Raw genomic sequence first — 19621 nt, 5'->3', positions numbered from 1 at the left:
TTTATTAGATTTTTTTTTGCTTGTTTCTAAATAGATATGTTATGCACACAGTATGACATCGCCCTTGTTTGTTACATAAAGTTTTAATGAGCGCTCAACAGGAATGAGAAAGATTTTCGAAAGCTGTTGTAGTTCTAGGATTTCTGATCGCCACATCCACACGTCAGGCCATGAAGCAGTGGCATAAAGCTTTGGCTGTCTGGTTTGTTATTAGCCTCTCACTATAATCCCTTCTAACTGTTTCTGGTGGTAGAAGTGAGAGAGCCTGGATCACTCTCTGACACTCTCACTCTCTCTTTGATTCGTTTGGGCGAGTCCAGAATAACCTGCAGACAAAGCGGCTGTCATTGTTGAAGCACAGAGTGGCTATTATTTTATAACCAGGAGTTGGACTCTCCTAACGACGACACACTTAGCATTTGTGACTCTATCTTGCTGCCATGTGAGGGAGAGCATTAGGTAATCAATGTCCTTCTAATTGTCAACAAGCTCTTATCAGAAGGCACTGAGTGGCTCTCTGAGGCAGAGAGCTACTGTTTTTGCGGGAGCTGTAAGTGCACCGCCATCCCAACGCTGGAATTTTCTCCGTCAGGCTGTTCAGTTTTACTTGTGCACTTAACAGCTTTTTGATCATGAAACACTCGGGCCTGAGCTTCGAAGGCGCTGACCTTTGTGATGGCAGTAAAAGGATTGTGTAGGTGGTGCAGAGCAGCTTACCTTACAGGGGTATGGGGTCAGTTTGTGTGTGTGTATGCTTTTCACATCCCTCACCTGGACGGAACATGAAGTGTTTGCCTCTCCACTTCTGGACGGTTATGATGGAAATGTGCAATTTTTTTTTTTTTTTTTTTTACAAGTTTGATGGATTGGATTGTTTGTTCAAGTTTCGAACTTAATCAAGTTCAGATTACGATCTGTGATTAACTGCAATTTTGTAGAGTTAATTAACAATTAATCGCATTAATCGTGATATACCGATTATTGAAATAATTTTCAACTAATTTAACTAGTTTTGCTTTTAACCTTTTGCTTTTAACCTTTTTCTTAATCACCCACTGATTAGTAGAATAATCTATTACTAAAATAATTGTTAGTTGCAGCTCTAGAGTTAATAGAGCCCAAATGTAGCATAGAACAATTTTAACAATTATCAGTTATTTATCAATTAATCCAAAATGAATCATGAGATCAGCTCTACAGTGTATAGATATTCATTTCAGCAGAAATGTTTAACTTTTTCACATGTTGATCTTTTATCTGCAGATGCATTGTTTGCATATTAGGCAATAAAAAGTTTATTTTCCTGTGTGAAATAAAATAAGTTGTTTATGTGCATCTTTTAATGCATTTCTAATAGTGTTTTAAAAATGGCATAGGTGTTTTAAGAGTTTCCATGAAAAAGCTGCATCAGTAATGAACAGGCACTGTAATTTTTTATTTTTTTTTTAGCAGAATGCACTCTTTGTTATTTCTCTGTAAATTTGCGGATTGTTTCAGGGCTCAAAGCAGTCTCCTTGTACATATTCACTATAATAACGTCTGTTTTCTTTGTCCTCCAGTTGTGCCGTACCCTCCACAGCATAAGCTAACGACAAAAGAACTGTTTGAAGACGGAAAGCCCAATGCAGAGCTGCTCCGCAACCACCTGGTGAAAGAGGGCCGCGTGGAAGAGGACGTGGCCCTGAAGATTATCAACGACGGGGCCAACATCCTGCGCCAGGAGAAGTGCATGCTGGAGGTCGAGGCGCCCATAACAGGTAAGGCAGCACAGTGAGCAGAGCCTGTACGTGGTTGATGCAAACTTTACACAAAGCCGTAAAAGTATTCACACCTTCTGAAGTTTTTCTCTTGAATTTTATATATGGAAAGACAGAACTGTGCGAAATGGAAATACGCACAATATACACAATATAAATCTGAAAAGTGCAGCTTCAGATCTTGTAGAGGTATGTCTATGTCAGTTTTATGTCTAAGATGTCACAGCCACAAACCTCACCTAGAATTGGTCCTGAACTTTGACCTGCAGTTGAACCTTTTGGCCATGTGACCCAAATGCTTTTGGGGAACAAAATAAAAACATTTGTCTTTTTTAATTTTCCCCAAAATATAGTGATATTTTTACTTACATAATGAACAATAAACTGCAAATGAAATATTTTAGTGAAGCTAATAAAGTTGCAATTTTTGTGGGGAAGGATTTAAATTGTCACATTTAAAACATAGAGAGGGTTTTTAAAAGTTTGCCACATGAAAAGAAAGTGTCCCTTTCTTTTGATGCGGAGGGAGGAGTCGACTGATTTCTATTTTATTGACGATTCTCAGCAACAGCAACATGATTTGGGTCACTGTCTTTATTCACGCTATTTAAATAAGTTTAATAAAAAAGTTAAATGCAGACTTGGCTCTGCTTTTTAGATCAAGTCGGTGAATATTTGTTGTCTCATTTACAACGAAATTGAAGAAAGCGCAAAAGTTTGAAAGAAAAAGTTCATCTGCATCAAATTAATTTCTGTTTATTTCTTCTTCTATATTGGTAATCTCACTGAGATGGAGCCTCATTCTCAAAACAAAATTGTACCAAATATAAAATACTTATAATGATACACAGAGGTCATTTAATACCAGGTTAGCTAACTTGTAGTGCAGAGTTAATGGAAGTTAATGGAAGGCTCTTGAACTGTGATATCCAAGCAGATGTTGCTTCCAGTGCGTTGCTTTGGATTGCAGTATTGTGCACTTTGACTTCAGGATGACAATTTTAATTTGATAGATTTTTAGATATCTGTGTAATCTGAGGTAATGGGATGTATTTTCATCTGATGAAGTTTGATGGTGTCAAACTCTGAAAAGCTTTTGGAGATTCTGACAGATTCAAAGTTCAGTTCCTCTAAAAGCAGCACTTTCAGAGTGTTTTACATGCAGTCATTTATCGACTTATTGATTTCAATGTGTTTCATTCTGCACTGTATTGTAGTTGACATAATTTATCAAGAACTTGAACAGCAATTGCAGTTTCTCCACCGATGTTTAAAAAGTCTGACTAGCCAGTTCCGATTTTGCCCGTTTTGCGTTTTTTGTGTGTGAAAAGTCACTGGATCTAGCAAGCTGGCCGCAGTAGAATGACTGTTGTTTACTTGCTGGTAGTTGGAAGAAATCCAAGTCAATTGGAGAAAGATGATACAGTGAAAGAAGACGAGTATCTTGCAGAATATTGTTGGTACGCATTGGCTAAGCTAATTTATCGTGTTTCCCTTATAGTTTCTGAAATTGTGCATAGGAAATATATAATTATTAGTGACGCTCGTTTAGCAGTAGGCCTGTTAGGATAACAACTTTTACTGGACGGTAAATTATTCCAGAAGTTATTGCAATAACTGATAATATTGTTGTTTTGAGACCATTTTTAAGTAAATTATTGATAATGGCACATTTAAAAATCTACATCTCACACCAAATTGTGTTGAATAAATGTGTTGACATCTATTAAAAAAGTAGGCAGGTTTAACAAAAAAATTATTATTGCATATTTAAAAAGCAATGTAATGCATATTTTTAAAGTAATTTTTTTATTTATTTTTTTAAAAAAATTTTAAGCCTTTTGAAAAGCTTCTCTTAGGGCTTCTCTTTGGCCCTAAGACAACAATTCAGTTCTGAAGGCTTGCTCTGTCTTTCCAGTGTGCGGCGATGTCCACGGACAGTTCTTTGACCTTATGAAGTTGTTTGAAGTCGGAGGCTCTCCCAGTAACACGCGGTACCTGTTCCTCGGCGACTATGTGGATCGAGGTTATTTCAGTATCGAGGTAAGCTAGAATCACATTACAATTCATAAGGGGGTCAATGCATATCAATAAGTTCCATAAGTTTTTGTGAATCAAGGTAGCAGTTGTGTGCTTTAATATTATATATCAATCAACTCAAAGCAGTTTTTGTCTGCCAAATTTAAATGGATTCTTAGTCAAGAATCCTCCTTCCTGTACCATGGTTGAAACTTCTGTCTGCAGTCCTTTCGTGAACGCTTCATCATTTGTTGAAACTAAAACAAACTTCTGTCATATGGAAAACTCATCTGTTTCTACTTGACTTTACATCAGCTCATTGTAGGGCTGATCTGTTCATTATTTGAGTAACTGATCAATAATTTGATGCAAAATGTGCTCAGTAAGAGATTTGATTCCATAATCTGAACCAGGTGAATCTAAAACTGCCACTTGTCGAGATTTCTCTAGGAAGAATTTATACACAAAGGTGCTTTTTTAAAAATATGTATCTAAATGCAAAATTTGTATATTTTTGTACAATTTTGGCAAAATTACAACTCTTCAGCAAATGGGCTTTTTTGAGTCTATACACTCCAAGTTAATCATAAATGGATTAATAAATTATTTGACGGTTATTTCTATAATCAATTAATCATGATCGCTTAAGCCATGCTTTTTATATGAATAGGCTCTATGCATTATGTTAAAGGACACATTGGTAATGAAATTTAAATAAGGTAGTCTCTAATTTTTCTGTAGTGTAGGTTTAGTTTTTGCTGTTCAAAAAAAACATTGTCTTTCTAAGGCTAGCAACGAGGTCTGCCTGAAACCTTTTAGAAATGGGAATGAAAGTGGAAATGGTCACATTTACCACTGATAAGGTCACCAGTTGCCCACTCTGCAAGTTTGTTTCCATGGCATTATGATCAGGGTTGCTCTGGTCTGCATTTAGCAGCATAATGCTGCCATCAGACGAGGTCAGCTGACTTCTAATTAGGGACTCGTTGCAGTAACATTGATATCTGCTGAGGGAGAGGAGAGAGTTAGAGAGTTGCCACATGGAGGAAAGGTGGCAGCTTCTCCTTACTGTAAGGCTGTGTTCTTCACCATCACATGAACGCTAATAAGATGGATATAGTGGGAAGCATTACAGGACACAGTTACCTTGGTAACAAGGAGCCGGTTTTGTCTCGTCGAGCATTGCATTGTCGCTGAAGGCCAGCAGTTTTCCAAAAGTCTAACATTCAGAGCATGTTAGAGCTTTGGTTTTTTTCTCTTTTCTTCTTCCTCTTATCTTAACTGAGAAAATTCCCCTTTAACCTCTGAGAATTTGTCTGTTGCTGTTAGCTTTTAGCTCTGCCTCTGCACATAACGCTGATGTGCATCACACACAGAGAATCTCACATTAAAGCACATGCCTCCACGCCCACAGCCCCCTTAACACGTTTCCAGAAACGTCCCCTCCCGATTCTCTTCCTTATGACCGACATGAAAAGAAAACCTTGTTGTACCCTGCCCCCCCTCAGGCCCCTCTCTCCTTTTTATGAACATTGTCAGTTACGTGAGTACACACCTGCTGGCTCTTGTTTCCTTGGCATCTTGTTCCAGCGACTTTAATAGCTGGCTCTGGTTGGTGTGCATGTTAAAGGAGTGGGCTGAGAGTGACAAGTGGCAGCTATTGAACGGCGCCTTGTCTGAGCTCGGAGTAGAAAGCTGCCTCATTTGGATTGTAAATGTTGCTCTGCTCTTTCTTTATTTTCTTCTTTCTTATTTTTAATTGGGACCTCTTGTGTGTTGAGAGGAAACATATTATTGGTTCTAATATGAATTGAGTTGGTGGCAGATCAACAAATTATTGTTTGTATGGTCAGACCTGCCTCCACATGTTGGTAGTTCGAACTGTTTGTCATTTATTTATTAAAGTTTGTTATTTTAGTAGTGACTTCCAGGACTTTCTTATATTTTGGTTTCTTCTGGGATAAATAGGTTTTATGTTTTACATCACAAAATCAGCTCTCACACTCTAGGTGAAGAAGGTTTAAGATAAATTCACCTTTTAAGCCACTCATTCTGAAAAATTAAGAAAAAACTCAATCTTGCATGGGAAATTCATTTTCTTTTCTTATAAAGATAGGGATGGAAATTGTAACGTGATAATTTTGAGAAACTCACAACTTTTTTTAAATTTTTTAACAGAATTAATACAAATGTTTCTGCCGAAAACATTCTAGTCGCACATTTCTGCGATGGATAATAAAGCTGCTTCTCTGGGTACATTGGGTCGATTTTTCTTTCCAAAACCATCAGAGGGGACACTGGAAAAGACTATTGTTGTGTTGGAATTGTACTAAAAGAAGTTATTAAAGACTAAAATAGAATCTCAATGCTAAACATGGAGCAGCAGCAGAGGTGTTCCCAATGCTAATGGCATTTCTAAAGATAGATTTGTTTTCAAGAAAGTCACAGTAACACCTAAAAGATGGGTTTGTATAACACCACTAAGCACCAATCTGATGGTTGAATAATCAAAATAAACAGATTAAAAACAATAAATATCTTTGTTGATGAGCTCATGTATGTTTGTTCTATAATGTATCAACAAAAATGGTTTTGGAATGGAAAATGTCGCTTACTTTTGATTGCAGTTTTTGATTGAAATATAATTATTTGAGATTAAGGAATTAATTACATTCCTGCAATTAACTTGATTACAAATTAATCAATAGTGTATTTCTATAAACAACATACAATTTTGGCTGTTTATGGCAGCAACAGTCACCCTTTTAAAATAAATTGAACAGATTTGTTTACATTTTACTTTTGTTAAAATAACCACTGTAGGCTTGTGTATCTGATGACAAGCTTCAGGAACTGTTTGAAGTGCTGGGAGATTTTCAAAATAAACTGTCTGCTGTGTTCCCACACCTAATACCTGTAGAAAATCTGTGGGCTGAGCTGAAGAGAAGCAAAGATAAGCGAGAAACCAGGACTCTGGTTGGCCAAGCTTGAATGGCCAAAAAAACATTTCTGTACTCATCCTTGTGAAATGTTATAGTAGAGAACAAAATACTGTCCTAGTGGCAAAGTATGAAGGGCAATAGAAACAATGTGCACATATCTTTGTCGCTATTTCGCGATTGCAGTGTTTCCATTAAATGAGAAATTAAATTAAAATCACGTGAATAAGCTTGCTCATACGATAAGTCATTAAAAATCATGGCAGTGGCAGACATAAACAATTACACAATTCGTTCATCATCCTATCAGCCAATCAGAGGAGACGTCAAAGTCTTATTCAGGCATTGGAGCGACTCACTCCTTTTATGTAGCAGCGACTACGTATGTGGCATTTTGGGGATTTCATAGTTACAACATGTTGGAATGACACTACTTTTTCTGAACTGTGCGATGCCATGAGGGTTCTGGTGGATCCAGCTTTTCGGACTCATTGGTCCAAAGAAAACCAGAACAAACCATCATTGTCGCCTTTTTTGTCGTTTCTGCCAGTAGTAGCATCCGACTGTAGATCACGTGACTCGTGTGATCCGATAAGTGTTTTCTATGCAGTTTTACGAAATAGATCTGTTGTGGTATGACTGAAAAACCACCTCATTCTAGTGCAATTATTTTTTTTTTTTATCGAGAAACGTCAACTTTCTCTAAATCGTTTCTATTGAACAAATTTATTTTCAATTTCCGCAACTCCTTGGTGAGTGGAATTGAAGCTATTGGTGGCAGAAATTGTACAATTTGTTTTTGTTCACCACTGGTGTCTGACAAATAAATAACTATGTCTTGAATATTTAGTCTTCAGAGCATAACAATGAACCTGATGCCCAAAATGCCCCTGTTCCACTTTCCCAACATGTCTCTCTGCAGTGCGTTCTCTACCTCTGGTCGCTTAAGATCAACCACCCCACTACGCTCTTCCTCTTGCGTGGGAACCACGAGTGCCGGCACCTCACCGAGTACTTCACCTTCAAACAGGAATGTAAGTGCACCACTTTCCTCCATGTCAAGGCTAGGCAAACTAGTGTGCTCTTACACACTTCGTACCACTTCATAGTAGCTAGTTAATTGTGGCACCTGCTGACCTATCGGCTAACAAGCTTTAACTAGGACTAGCATGTTTGAATTCTGTTTGCTGATATTTTCATTTTCTTCTGATTGGGTCGTTGTTGAAGCTGAGAATTTGTTCTGAAGCAACACACCTGGTTAAGTAAATAAATAAACAGTTTTGAAGTTTTGACAGATTATCAGCATGAGCGTCCCAACGGAAGAGACAACTTTCCTTTTCATGTTGCTGGAGAATGAAAAGCAGCGGAGCATGACACTGTTTTTCAGTAGAGCTGCACACCGACTGAGTTCAATCTGCAGCAGCTGTGTGTGTGTGTGTGTGTGTGAATGTGTGTGTTTTGTCTTCATGTACTTAAAGCTGATGTGTAAGTCTGTCACAATAAGCAATTAATTGCATGATAAATTAAACTGAGTGCAAATATTTTAATTTGGACACCAGTGGTTAAAGAGATGCTCCTCTGAGAAACGCTGTAAACATCTGACACGCAGGACAAAGTAGCTAGTTTGCACAATTTACATGAATATGTGGACACCTCTGATGTGTTGCTGTATGCACGCCAGAGAAATTACATTTCATGACTTGAAAGTGAAAAATGAAATCCAGTGACTTTCCAGACTTTCCATGACCGGCACAAACCTTTTGATTGATTTATTCACAAGGTACTTGCCTGGCAACAGGGGCAGGCAAGTACTTCACTTACATTTAAGAATTTATTTAAATTATAAAATAGCTAGATTTAAAGCAGTGGTCAGTCCTAAAGTCACCTAAAGTTATACAGTCAGTTACTAAATGAGATTTCCAAATTCAGTTTTTTTCACCTCCAGTGTTAATCATGTACATCAAATTGCTGTGGTTCTGTTGCTCCCTAAAAGGCCGACTTCCTCCTGACCTAATCGGTAATCTGTGATTTGTCGTCATGTATTTATTGGCAGGTAAAATCAAATACTCTGAGCGGGTATATGACGCCTGCATGGAAGCCTTCGACTGCCTGCCACTCGCTGCCCTGCTCAACCAGCAGTTCCTGTGTGTTCACGGGGGACTCTCGCCAGAAATCAACTGCTTAGACGACATAAGAAAAGTCAGTGGTCTACCATCCCATCGTTGTTCAGTCCAAGTCCCACCAATATATCAAATCTATCTATGTGTGTTCAATAGTTAGATAGATTTAAAGAGCCACCAGCGTTTGGGCCGATGTGTGACCTGATCTGGGCTGACCCTGGTGAGGACTACGGCAGCGAAAAGACATCCGAACACTTCAATCACAACTCTGTCCGAGGCTGCTCGTACTTTTTCAGGTATTTTGGTTCTTTCGCTGCACACTAAACAGCTTTTTTGTGAAATAAACAACCCATTTTTTCTAAGAAATAAAACCTAGTAAAAGACCAGGTATAAACTGTAATGGATAGATATTTTGATGATGAACTTTCAAAAGGTGCTTTCTGAAGTTTGGGTTTACTCATTAAAAAGAAGCTACAAATCTGTTGTTGTCTCACGATTTGTTTCCAAATCGATTTTTGATTCAAAACAATTATCACAAAGATCTTTGGTTTAATCTATGGCAGTGTGATGTATCCTCATGATCTACCCCCGTCTGCTTTGCAAGGCAGAATGACAAGATGTCTTGTTCAATCTATTAAGTTTTAAATATTAATCAATGCTTTGGTAAAACGACTCCCTGCTTTCTCAGGTTTTCTTTAGCGAAGTGTCACAAAGATACAGTATAGGTTTTAGCCTTTTGACAGTCTATGTCGTTACTCAGAGAAGAATTGAAAGTATGTACTTTTTTTTGTCACCGCGTTGGATAAACGCTCCACATTCACTTTGTCAGTGGATACAAAAATCAGAGCTGAAACAACCCAGCCCTCTGTTGAACAGTATTAAATGATAATTAGATTAATCTTTTTCTTAAAACCTGCATGATAAAAAGTTTGGATAAATTTATTAACATATATATATAAATATATATATGTTAATAAATTTAGTTGTACGCTTTTATGGGCACGTTTGTTCTTGGCTGTTTTCACGTTTATTGCGCTGTCCATATTATTCTTCATGTTTGGAGTTTGTTGCCGTGCAACATGAAACTTGACGTCATTCACAGCACATATATTACCTTGACATTAAAAAAGACACAGTGGGACAGATAATCCGGGAAGGACAGGGAGAGCCTGACTAAAATGATCTGGATATCTGACAAATTCTGGGGCTTTGCAGTGGTTCAGCGGACAGTCATGACTTTCAAAGTAACGAACAAATCAAAGATGGCGAGATTTGACTTGGATGTAACGTGTAACGCAACGCTTTATGAAATGTAGCGAAGTAGAAAGTACAGATACTCACTGTAAAATGTAATGGAGTAAAAGTCGAAAGTACCCACTATTAAATCTACTTAAGAAAAATTTAGATGCATGAAAAATGTACTTAAATACTGGAACTAAGTCCTTACTTTGTTACATCCCACCACTGACAATATGGGGTACCTCAGCTCAGCTGTAGCATTTGCTGTGTTCTTGAAGTGCCCAATGTTCATTTTGCGAGAGAAACCTCATATCTAGCTCGGTCTTTCTGGAGGTTCTGTAAAAATCAAAATGAATCAAAATGTTTGCCTTCAACGAAGACGATTCCAGATGAATCCCTCTCTTTTTTTCCTTTTTATTTTGTAGTTTCTTGTTTATTGTGGTGCTTTCAGCACAATGCATATGTTCCAGTACCGTCTGCGTGGCAACATCAGAAGCTCCCACATAGTTACAAAATGGAGGCCAACAAACGGCAAATTTGTTTCATTTCTTTATGTTTTAAAATCTATTTGGGGACATTAATAAGTGAGAATTGTGATTTTATGGAACATTGCAGAAAAACAAAAAACATTCTTCAGAAAGAGAAGGTGTCCAATGCGCACTGCAATCCATTTTTCCTTCCAAGTCCCTCTAGGAGCTCCGTACAATTCTTATGTGAATAATTTTTTTATTTTTATTTTTTGCACACACCTATTAAGAAGGTTGGTTCCAGACGAAGTATGCACATTCAGCAGGGCTTCACAAATAGGTCAACAGATGCACTTTGTTCTGTATATTTAGTGAAAATGGGTCAGTAATAGTCAGCCACAGACTGGAGATGTGGCATTTTCTGGGTAAAAACATAACCAGTCACTTTCAGAGATATAAATCAGTAATTTGAACAAGAAAAAAATATATTGAATAAAATATGCTTATCATTTTTCCAAAGCTCTGAAGTAACAGTTTATGTTCTTTTTATAATATGATAATCAAGAGATACGGATATGTTTTATAACTAGCAGCTGTAAAGAGTCAGTCAGGTAATTGATTTCAAGCGGTATTATGTTGTTTCATGTAATGCTTTTAAATTTGTGAAAAGCTTTGACCTTTTTTTTAATGTTATGACATCGTTGTCCTCTTTTCTTTCTTTTGTTCTTTTCTTCCTTTGCAGCTACGCAGCAGTTTGTGACTTTTTGGTAAATAATAACTTGCTCTCAGTAATAAGAGCCCATGAAGCGCAGGATGCAGGGTGAGTTCTATGCTGTGCCTTTGAAACGCGCTCACACTGTTTCACCTTTTGTCACGAGTTAACCTCGAGCTTCAGAGTGTTACAAGGGATTACATGTGGTAGAGCCGTGCAAAGTGTTGCATTGGTTGTAAGTTGAAAGAAAAATTAGCAGGTCTTCAAACTTGTCTGGAAGTCAAAAATTTGAAAGTGTGACAATATCAGGCATTTTATTAATTCATTTTAATTAAAAATTAAAAGAAAAATCTTTAGAATAAGCCAGTTCCTTTAGTTTTTTTTTCATCAAATTACTCAATCATCAGAATAATTCATTAGAATATTCAATTACCAAGCTAATTGTTGCAGCTTTTCTTTAACACACACTGATAACGGATGGACAAATTTAGCTGAAAGGAGGTGCAGACTTCCGCTTTCATCATCTCCATGGAGATGGAGAGAGAAAGTAATCAAACTTTTAAAATATATTTTCACTCCTTAATTTATGTAGTAGGCAGGCCTATCACAATAAACAATAAATCAATTAATCACATAATAAATAATCACATAATCAATAATTTCCATTTGCATGATTCAGCATTTTTTGGATGATAAAAGTTTTCCAAATTCACCTGTCACATTTACTTTTGGTGTTTCGACTTACCATGGCGACAAAAAGGGTGAAAAACTTTGTGCAAGGACCACATTCGTGTGGCTCAAACCGCTGCATGCCCACCAATAGCATAATTATATCAAAATGTGCGAGTTGATCTCCAAAAGGGAGCCGCTGCATCTGTTGCCATTTTGAGCTAATTTTACACTCATATCTGCATTCTACTGTAAATGGAGTAAGTCCATGTTAGTCAACATAATAATGATACTCCACATGCTATTGACTACATTTTAGTTCACCTGAGCATTGTTGCTAATTTTCACCTTCAGAATGTTAGGTTAAAGCATAACACTTTTAAATTTCCGCAGAAATGTTCTAGTTTTGTTTTATTTATTTCTATTACTTTGTTTATTTATTTTGTATATTTAAAATGTCGTCCAATTCCAGTGGCAAATGTTCATCAAAATTTAACGTTTATATCTGAGAATGTGTTTCTGTATTATTGTACAATTGTCATAACTTGAAGATAATCTCAAAACAACATTATTGTTCATTACAGTAACTGCCTCTGGGATAATGTATCATCCAGCAAAATGTATTACGTTGACAAGTGAAGTAATACATTTGTATGCATTCTTGATTTTTCATAAGTTTTAAGTTTAAATGGAGCAGATAAGCTGCATCAATAGCTACCATAGTTGTGCTGATCAGACGGTGCTAAATAGCGAGTTTTAACTGGATTGAAGGAGCCTCTCCACCCCGTTTGCCTTTCTGAAAAATCCATTCTACCTAAACATTTCCAAACAGTTTAAAATACCAGTCTGTGGCTTTTACATCATAACCTGTATGGAACAGTCTGACACTGATGCCTGTTTGGTCTGATTTCACTGCTGTTGATCACATGCTGGGCTCTACTCTTGTGGTGGAGGAGATTTGTGTATAGGAGACTTAATCAACATAAACGGCCCAGTTTTAGACTCTACAGGAGAGATCTGGAGCCTTTACAATCCATTTAAAGGCTCCAGATCCAGATGTATGTTTAATCCACAAATGTTACATGACCTTTAAAAAAGAAAGCTTCACCGTTTTTGCTAATTATCTCAAGACGTTTTGTCATTTTTGCAAAGAGAAGCTGTTTATTTTTTAATAAACAGAAAAAATGCTTTTTATTTATCTTCTCACATTAAATCCCATTGAGTTGTTTCGGTTTCATGTGAAAAGATTACAGCAGTATGTGAAATGTTCCGGCTTGGTGAACTGATGATCTGACTTTCTTGTTTTTTCCCCAACAGGTACAGGATGTACAGAAAAAGCCAGACTACGGGCTTCCCATCATTAATCACAATCTTTTCAGCTCCAAATTATTTAGACGTCTACAACAACAAAGGTTTCAACCTTTTCTTTTTGTTTTGTCTTTTTCCTGTTGTTTATTTTTTATCTTTATTTTTTCAATTCTAGTCATTGCATTGACTCCTGCTGTACTTTATGTTCATCTCAGCTGCTGTATTAAAATATGAGAACAATGTGATGAACATCCGACAGTTCAACTGCTCCCCCCACCCCTACTGGTTGCCCAACTTCATGGATGTCTTCACATGGAGTTTGCCTTTTGTTGGAGAGAAAGGTGAGTTTGTAAATGAGGAGGCAAAGAAATGCATTTAAACGTGAAAAACTACATTTTTAAAAGTTTTCATATTGAGACATTTGTTTTAGTTTTGATTACTTTTGTTACTTTTTGGACATCGACATTGATTTTCTGTTTTGCCTGAAAGCTGTTGCAAAATATTCCAGCTTAATCCATTTCACTGTTGATTAAAAAACATCATTTTATAGTTGAAAAATGTAACTTTAATCATTTACATCTGAATTTGCCTTTTCTCTCGCAGTGACCGAGATGCTGGTGAATGTATTAAACATTTGCTCTGATGATGAGCTCATGTCAGAAGGAGATGACCTGTATGAAGGTAACCTAATGACAAAAATGACATTCAGCAGAACAAACTGTCAATTTCCTCTGAATTTGGCCATTTTGTTCCCTATTGGCCTGAATGGAAACAAGCTGGTAATATTTCAATTGTTAGCCTTCAGTAAATTGGCCCAAAAGAAGAGATTTAGGTGACATCACAACTTATTAGATCCTTACTTGGGTTCTGTCAGTCTTTTAGTTGTTCATTAGTGAAGCTGACATGGCCATTCTGTCATTAGTGCCAAATCAGTTTTGACCCTTTTAAAGCTGAGTTTGAAGTGTCAGCACTGAGTTGATGGTTTTATCTGGAGGAGGAAAAAAAACACCACAGAAACTGTTCAGTGTTTCTTGTGATTAAATTAAAAACAAAACTTACCTGACATCTTTTAGAGCTCTTCTGCAGCTCTTAGGCCGCTCATCTATGTTTTCATCTCACAAATTGGTGTAAGCAGAATATCTCTAGAGCGGGGAGTAAATAATCGTTGCACTGTCTGCACTGTTTCCAGGTGGCACATCGGCAATGCGCAAGGAGGTGATCCGGAACAAGATTCGTGCCGTGGGAAAAATGGCACGAGTTTTCTCAGTTCTCAGGTCTGATTCTCCGATCAGTGCTTTACTTTTGTTTGTTTGAAATTTTACGTTGTTGCATCTAGATATGGATCATAATCAGTCCTGTGGTTTCTTTAAAATACACTGTTGACAGTGGTGGGCAGTGCTAATTAAAAGGTTTGTTTCCCTAACCTTAAAGCACTAATCACAAACATTTGTCACGCTATTGCTAACGAGCCATACCACTGAGGTACATAGCATAAGCTAGTGCTAATGTGCTAACTTCAACCATGATGAAACCCATTATGTGTCAGGACATGTGTTAAAAACACATCAACCTCAACGAGATCAAATTTGTCATTGCACACCAGGAAGTGTGCAATTGGAACATGCCTTTAACTCCTGGTCCCAGGTTGATTTTTTTATATACATATTATAATATATTGGTATAATATGCTTCTTTATTATTTTTTGTAAATATATTTCTACTTCCAAGTATTTAGAACAAAAAACTAATTTCCATCTACTTTGTCTTTATGTTCAGATATTGTCTATGTCTGAAAAAAAGTTATTCTGGTTAAAACAGAGCGCTTGGTCAGAGAAAACAGAACTGCAGTCTTAGCAGTCGATAATCAACACCACAAGCGTACAAAACAATCAAGTAAATGTGCGTGTTAGGATTTATCTGGAAAAATGAATTCAGGGGAAACAGATAGTTACTTTTTTCAAACTTAGCAAAATTGCTGTAGCACAAAAAGAAATTAGCTCTGCCTTTAACACATTAGCAGAAATGAACCAAAAATGTACAACAGCGACAATCGTTTATATAGAGCACATGCAAGAGTGCTCCAATTCGAAGATCGTTCAAATTTTACTTTTGGTTGATTTTTACAATTCATCCAAATCTTAGATTTTATGTGTAACATTTTTAAATGGGGAAGGCAAGAGCAGAGATGTGAATCAAAATCATTGTGAAACTCTGGTAATCAGCCCTTGAAAACACTGCTTCAGCTTCACAAGTTAACCTGGACACATGTTAGCATTTTTGGTTTCAGTGCAATGTGACTTTTCTACGAGGAGGTGCAGGGGTCATTAACCCCTGATGACTGACTTTTTGACCTCAGGACTGTCTGCTGTCTCTGCGTCTTTCTGCATCCTTCTTCACTGCAAAGTGACCTTTTTGTGTCTCTTTGCTTGGTTTTAGGGAGGAGAGTGAGAGTGTGCTAACGCTGAAAGGCCTCACCCCTACTGGAACTCTTCCAGTGGGAGTGCTGTCCGGGGGGAAGCAGACTTTACAGAGCGGTAAGTTCACTCTAACTCAGACTAGCTAGCTGCTGTGCTGCAGAAACGTACCCTTCAAGGTAGATTGGTAAATGTCATATCAAAAAGTCTCACACTTGGTCATTAACTGTTTTTTGTCAAATACACATTTTGTTGATCATGTTTGATTTGTGATATCAGTAAAAAGAGTTAAACATCCAGGAGGCTGAATACTTTTTAAACCTTGTGAGCATAAAGATAGAGGAAAATGGAAAAGCCTGCGTTTGTCCTTATTTAACAAAGCCCACTTCAGCCCGGCTCAAGCTGTGATATTGTTTATGTAATCTGTACTAATATAGCAAGTGTTTGCTGCTAGATGTGGGAGAATATTTCTTGGCAGCCACTCACAGTGTCACTTAGTAAATAAGTGTAAATACCAAAATGTGAATAGTATTCCTACCAAAAGGATCAGTGTTAATTATGTTGTTGAGTGCAGAAGAACTTTGCTTTTCCTCATTTTGTCACAGTACAACCACAAACTTTCATGTATTTTTAATCTCATTTACATGACAGGGAAACACATTTGGGTTCCGTGTTTAAGAATTGGATTCTAAATGTTGTGTATTTGGGTTTGGGTCCCTTTAAGAACTAAGTAATGTTTATTGATATAGATCAAGTTTTTCCCTAGTGTATCATATAGCTGGTGAGCCAACAGACTTTACTTTGACCTCAATCAGGCTAAGTATGGTGTGTTTAATTATGTGAGTTTTTTATGTTTGGCTTTTTTAAGACTTTATAGTTGGTGCTTATGTATTATTAAAGTCTTCCAATAACGCATCATTAGAAGACTTTAAGGTAAAAATGATTCTTTAGAGTTGCAGACTTCTGATCTAATTAGAGGTGGGAAACGATTGAGACTGAGGGAGAAAACATGGGCGACCAGCTGAACCTGTAGAGGAGAAAATTATTTAAACAACCAGGAGGTTCACTATTTCAAAAAGTATAGCCACGTTTTGACATGACACGACTCATGGATGGTCCAGTCAAAGTCTAGACTTGAACCAAACTGCCATTTAATTATTATACAGCAGTTTGTGGTTGTAAAATGATTGAAGGCAGAAAAACCTAAGAGTCGTAAATACTTGGTAAACTTTCCTGACGTTATTAATTCTAGACCTGCTTAAATGACTTCAGAATGTTTTGATACACCTTTGTTTTTTGTCGCAGTTAGACTTAAAGGCAGGAAAGGTATGATTCTCAGTTACCAGATGAACCCGTTTGCAAAAGAAGCTAAAAGCAAAATGAAGGGTTTTATTTTGACATGCTGTGTGTTGAAGGCCAGCTTCCTTCCCCCACTCACCTCTTTGAACGACTCCAGATCAATGACAAGAAACGCTGGCTAAACTTTGTTTCAAGCCCCATGCAGTGGAGGGTTTTTTGGAGTTGTCCGTGTTTTTGCGGGTCAGCCTGTCACCTGGAAGTGGTTGGTGACCCTTTGATCTAAAGGCCAGTGCTCCGTGCGGGCCGCCAGAGGACACGCTGGGAGCCACGATCGGCCATGTTGGAAGCTTACAGAAGCTGCCGAGCGATCGAAGGAGAAACCACATGTTGTGACCTTTCACAGAATGCCACGGTCCATGTCAGCTCGGCTCACCACGGCTTTCAGAGCAGCCAGGGCACTTCAACGTCAGGGTTTATTGTCAGTTTTTTCTTAAAGCTCAGATTCGTGTTTCAAATGTTTAGTTTACACTAATCTGGTGAAATACTAGGGAGAATTTCTTTTCTCATCTTTGATTTTCTCCTTCAGCGAAGGAACCTGTATCCAGCAGACCACAGTTAATGCCATATCTAAATAAAAAAAATCACCAAAGAAAAGCAGACTTTGTAATAAATAAGGTTCAGACTGCAGGTAAACGCCACCAGCTATGAGTGTCTGCAGTCTGAACGTCGCATTTTATCCAGCTTTTACGTCACTGCCAAAAGACATAATTCTGCATCAGAAGAAGTTAGATGTATGGAATGATTGAAAATTATAATGATAAACTTATGAAAGATGTCTGATTCACTAAAGCCATTAACACGCCGCTATCCCACCACTCCTAGCTCTGACTGCACATCCAGACAAACTTCACTACAGAATCTGCAATCAACAGAGAGTTATTGCTATTCGTTTCACTTTCTTTCTATTTGTTTCCTTCAACTTATGATCTTGTGATGATACCATCAGTTCCATACAGCTGAATAACTTTACTATCGTCCATTTTTACTGCAGATTCTGGAATAAATAAGGTTCAGACAGCAGGCACATGCCGTCACACAGAAGTCTCATTAGAGTTTAATTAGATTCACGAAGGACCATGCAAAAAAAAAAAGAAAAGATTTTAGAAAATAAATCTGAATTGAGCATCAAGACTTGAGGTGTGACCTGACACCTGCAGTAGTTTTGGGTACAGCTTTTTGTTCAGTCATACTTCATCTGGTTGCACAGTCTCTTTCCAATTTTTATTTCATTTTTTTCAGTAAAACATGAAGATTTAAAAGAAAAAAAAATCTGATTAGATTTGTCAGACAGGAGCTAACGTAGGAGCGCCCCGCTCCATCGCCCTGCTCATCTCCTCCCAGTCCGACTATTAGAGCTGAGGTAAATCCCCCCTCAGCTCTCCTCACATAAGTCCTCGTGACCCTTTAACACCAACATTGTCCCAGTTGTCTTCACTATGACCTCACACCCTTTTTATTCAGAGGTTTTGAAGACGACTCCTGCCGCTCTCTTGTCCCTCCTCGTTGTCTCAGAAAGGCTTGATACTTGATTTTGCTGTCGAATGTGTTGTTTTTAGCCACCTTTGATGACTCAAGTTTTTTTTTCCCCTCCTTCCCAAACTCCCAATATCAAAGCTACCATTGAAGCAGCTAAAGCAAAAGGTATGCAGTGTGACTCGCATCCCTTGTCTGTGTCTTGTGTTTGTGGTTTTCACCCTATGAAGATAGAAGCACCCCCCAAATGTGGACTTTTCTTCCTTGTTTGTGTCTTTTTTTGTAATATAATTGCTAGTTATTATATTGCTGTAAGAAATACTTTACTGATTATAGCCCCTCCATTGTTAAGTAACCCAGACCCTGGTGTGAATAGACCAGTATATTCCAGCATTTGAAAACAGTGTCAATGTGGTCTGATAAAACTAGTAGTGGGACTTCATTAAAAGATTCAGTTGAGTCTGTAATTAATTGATCACATTTTCATCAAATTATATATCTACTAAATAAGTCACATTTTGTTGAGACTGTTTCTCAAAAATGTTTGTAAACGGCTTAACAGAAATGTTGTCATAATGACTTCCTGAAGGCAGAGTCTCTGAAAGAGCAGGAGCTTCTTAAAGTGACAGAGCTTCCATTTTAAGGCGTCAAATTGGAAAGCTAACTTTATTTTAAGTCATGTTTGACATATACACTGTTCCTTATAACAACTGAAAGGAACATTGTTACTTGATTTTGCCTTAAAATGGCACTATGTGGCTAGAAAGTACATTCCTACTGCCCCATCGAAGCATTCTGTATTCACCTAATCTTTATCAAATTTTTCTAATCCAAACAAAAATGCATCGCAATACATGCTGATAGGTTTAAATCTTTTCCAGCTTTGATGCATTTTTGTCAATGGAAACAAAGTCACAGATGATCATATATAATCATGTGGAACGATAGCCAATTAAAATCTCTGGTTTTCTAAAGAGCAGTCTGTGTTACAGAGAGTCCGTGTTTGTAGATTGAATTTTGAGACCTGCCTGGCCCCTTGTTGCTGAGGAGTCTCTTACTGTTTGAATATTGTTTTCTGGTCAAGTTTGGCTCCCTGCACAGAGAAAAGCCTGCTTAGACGGGGCTAATATAAGATCAGGGACATC

The 19621-nt window shown here is 37.5% G+C and overlaps 1 protein-coding gene across 4 annotated transcripts in view; it reads left to right on the top strand.

The window, feature by feature from the left end:
• The window catches only part of ppp3cca (protein phosphatase 3, catalytic subunit, gamma isozyme, a), a 33074-nt gene that overhangs the window by 7716 nt on the left and 5737 nt on the right, over positions 1–19621 (top strand). For 3 of the 4 annotated variants that reach the window (XM_055050697.1, XM_055050696.1, XM_055050699.1), the window contains exons 2-13: positions 1560–1757; positions 3676–3800; positions 7638–7749; positions 8769–8914; positions 8992–9131; positions 11284–11361; positions 13240–13334; positions 13446–13571; positions 13834–13911; positions 14420–14504; positions 15667–15764; positions 18618–18644. In XM_055050697.1, coding sequence (XP_054906672.1) covers positions 1560–1757; positions 3676–3800; positions 7638–7749; positions 8769–8914; positions 8992–9131; positions 11284–11361; positions 13240–13334; positions 13446–13571; positions 13834–13911; positions 14420–14504; positions 15667–15764; positions 18618–18644 — 1308 coding nt within the window. The remainder of the gene's footprint in view (positions 1–1559; positions 1758–3675; positions 3801–7637; positions 7750–8768; positions 8915–8991; positions 9132–11283; positions 11362–13239; positions 13335–13445; positions 13572–13833; positions 13912–14419; positions 14505–15666; positions 15765–18617; positions 18645–19621) is intronic. The other variant, XM_055050698.1, reaches the window with a different exon arrangement.

The sequence above is a fragment of the Poeciliopsis prolifica genome, unplaced genomic scaffold (assembly GCF_027474105.1).
Source record: "Poeciliopsis prolifica strain line A6 unplaced genomic scaffold, Auburn_PproV2 SCAFFOLD031, whole genome shotgun sequence".
Taxonomy (NCBI): Eukaryota; Metazoa; Chordata; class Actinopteri; order Cyprinodontiformes; family Poeciliidae; genus Poeciliopsis; species Poeciliopsis prolifica.
Note: the sequence above shows the minus strand (reverse complement) of the source record. Positions and strands in the feature narration are given on the sequence as shown.